This window comes from Lucilia cuprina, chromosome 4 (genome assembly GCF_022045245.1).
Source record: "Lucilia cuprina isolate Lc7/37 chromosome 4, ASM2204524v1, whole genome shotgun sequence".
Classification (NCBI taxonomy): Eukaryota; Metazoa; Arthropoda; class Insecta; order Diptera; family Calliphoridae; genus Lucilia; species Lucilia cuprina.
The window spans coordinates 20563171-20565047 of record NC_060952.1 but is presented as its reverse complement, the minus strand read 5'-3'; the positions used below and the strand labels follow the sequence as shown (position 1 = coordinate 20565047).

Here is a 1877-nt window from a genome sequence, read left to right as displayed (position 1 = left end):
AGTATAACAACAAAATATCAAACGAAAAGGCTTCTCGCAAGAAATAAACAAATGGAATTGTTTTCAGTTTTAAACGAAACGTGCCAAAGAAAACACAGCGGAAAAATCTTTATAAAATTGATAAAGCAAATTAATTGTAAATTTATATTTAAATAAACTATGGTAAATAGATTAAGAAAAACATTCAGAAACTTAAAAAAAATTGTAATAAAAAAATTGGAAAAATTAAAAGAAAATATATTTTAAAACTCAGTGATTTTTATATAAAATGTTAACATTTAGTTTCTGTTTGTGTTTTTCAATACGTGTATCAAAAAAAAAATAAATAATAAACAATAAAAAGCCATTGATATATTATTTTCTTTAAGATGAAATACTTAATAATTCTAAATTTATTAGTGGTGGCTGTAGTAACACAAGATATGCCACCACCAGATTTGGACATCACAACAAAGGCGCCTATAACCACTACAGAATCAACAACTCCTGAACCAACTACAACAGAAGTACCAACTACAACAGAAGAACTAACTACAACGGAAGCTACCACAACAACTACAGAAGCAACGACAACTACAACAGAAGCGATCACCACAACAACAACTAAAGCAACTACAACTCCCGAGCCCACAACCACTTTAGCTTCTTCTACTACGATACGAAATGATATTCCAACTTCTCCAGCTACCGATTCGCCTCTGTCAACAAGTACAACAACAACAACTTCAATTCCCAATTATCCATTTTATCCCAGTTATCCTGATTATTCCGGCGGCTTTAAATGTTATTTTAAAAAGCAATATGGCTATGCTCAATTGAGATGGACTTGTAAAGGTAAGTTATTGCCATAACCCAATTAAACTTTTCATTGAATGCATTAAAAAGTTTAATTAAAGTTATGAAATTTTTCAAAATTTTACTTGCAAATCTTTTTAAGTTTTTTTTTGTATTATATTATAAAGGATCTGGAAATTATTCTTAATTTTATAACTATATTCTATTTTTTCTATTCCCCCATTTAGGTCCAAAATATTTCTATCCCGTTGAATGTTTCAAATGTTGTAGCTTTGATTTTAACACATTTGCTGGTTGTTATAGAGTCCATGGCCATTACTGCAAAAATAAAAATCATTATTATCATAATCATTATTATCAGGGTTTTTAAAAGCGATAATAATGGTGTTGTATGAAAATCTTAAACTGTTTATTTAATAATTATAAATTTTAATAAGAATTTTTATACATATTTATATAAAAAGTGCATGTTTATACAATTGTATTGATTTATAAAGAAATTCTCTAAAATAGACAATTATTTAGAAAGCATCGACAAAAAAACTTGTTTTAAATTGTGATAATTATATTATTTAACAGAAATTAAAATGAATGAAAACTTAAACAATTATATTTTATTTACGCAAAAAATATGAAAATATATTTTCTTAACAAAATTTATTTTTTTTTTTTTTTGGAAATTACTTAAAAATTTAATTTTAATGAAAAAGAAATGAAATGTCTTTTATGAAAAAATTCTTTATTTATAATAATCCCTTTAAATTTAATTTATTTTTCATTTCCCTTTAAATTCTCTTACTATTCTCTCCATCAATATTAATCTCATCTTTTGAATTTTTTTCAAGTTATTCGTACAAAAAAAAAAATTGTTAAACTACTGTCATTGTTATAAATGGTTTAACTGCAGTTTAAGTGACTGACATCTGACACCTTCAAGTTCTACTTTCAACTTGTATCTTTCAGTTTGGAGTTAACAGTTCAGTTGTATCCTTTTCTCTTTTGCAATGACATTTATGCTTTTTAAATGAAATTGTTGTTATTTGTATTATACTTTTTTTCCTTTCTTATTTATTTAATTCTTC

General features: G+C 25.4%; 1 protein-coding gene across 2 annotated transcripts; it reads left to right on the top strand.

The window, feature by feature from the left end:
• The first annotated feature begins 11 nt into the window (after positions 1-11).
• On the top strand, positions 12-1399 carry LOC111680098 (salivary glue protein Sgs-3-like). 2 transcript variants are annotated; one of them, XM_023441720.2, is made up of 3 exons: positions 12-162; positions 369-834; positions 1023-1399. In XM_023441720.2, exons 1-3 carry the CDS (start codon positions 160-162, stop codon positions 1163-1165), a joined length of 612 nt encoding a protein of 203 aa, XP_023297488.2. In that variant the 5' UTR covers positions 12-159; the 3' UTR covers positions 1166-1399. The 2 variants fall into 2 exon arrangements, with proteins under 2 accessions (XP_023297488.2, XP_046805200.1); XM_046949244.1 differs by having other exon boundaries at positions 44-162; positions 400-834.
• The last annotated feature ends 478 nt before the right edge of the window (positions 1400-1877 follow it).

Coding starts and splice junctions, on each gene's coding strand:
- LOC111680098 (XM_023441720.2), top strand. Junction 835..1,022: donor ATTGAGATGGACTTGTAAAG/GTAAGTTATTGC, acceptor TCCCCCATTTAG/GTCCAAAATATTTCTATCCC.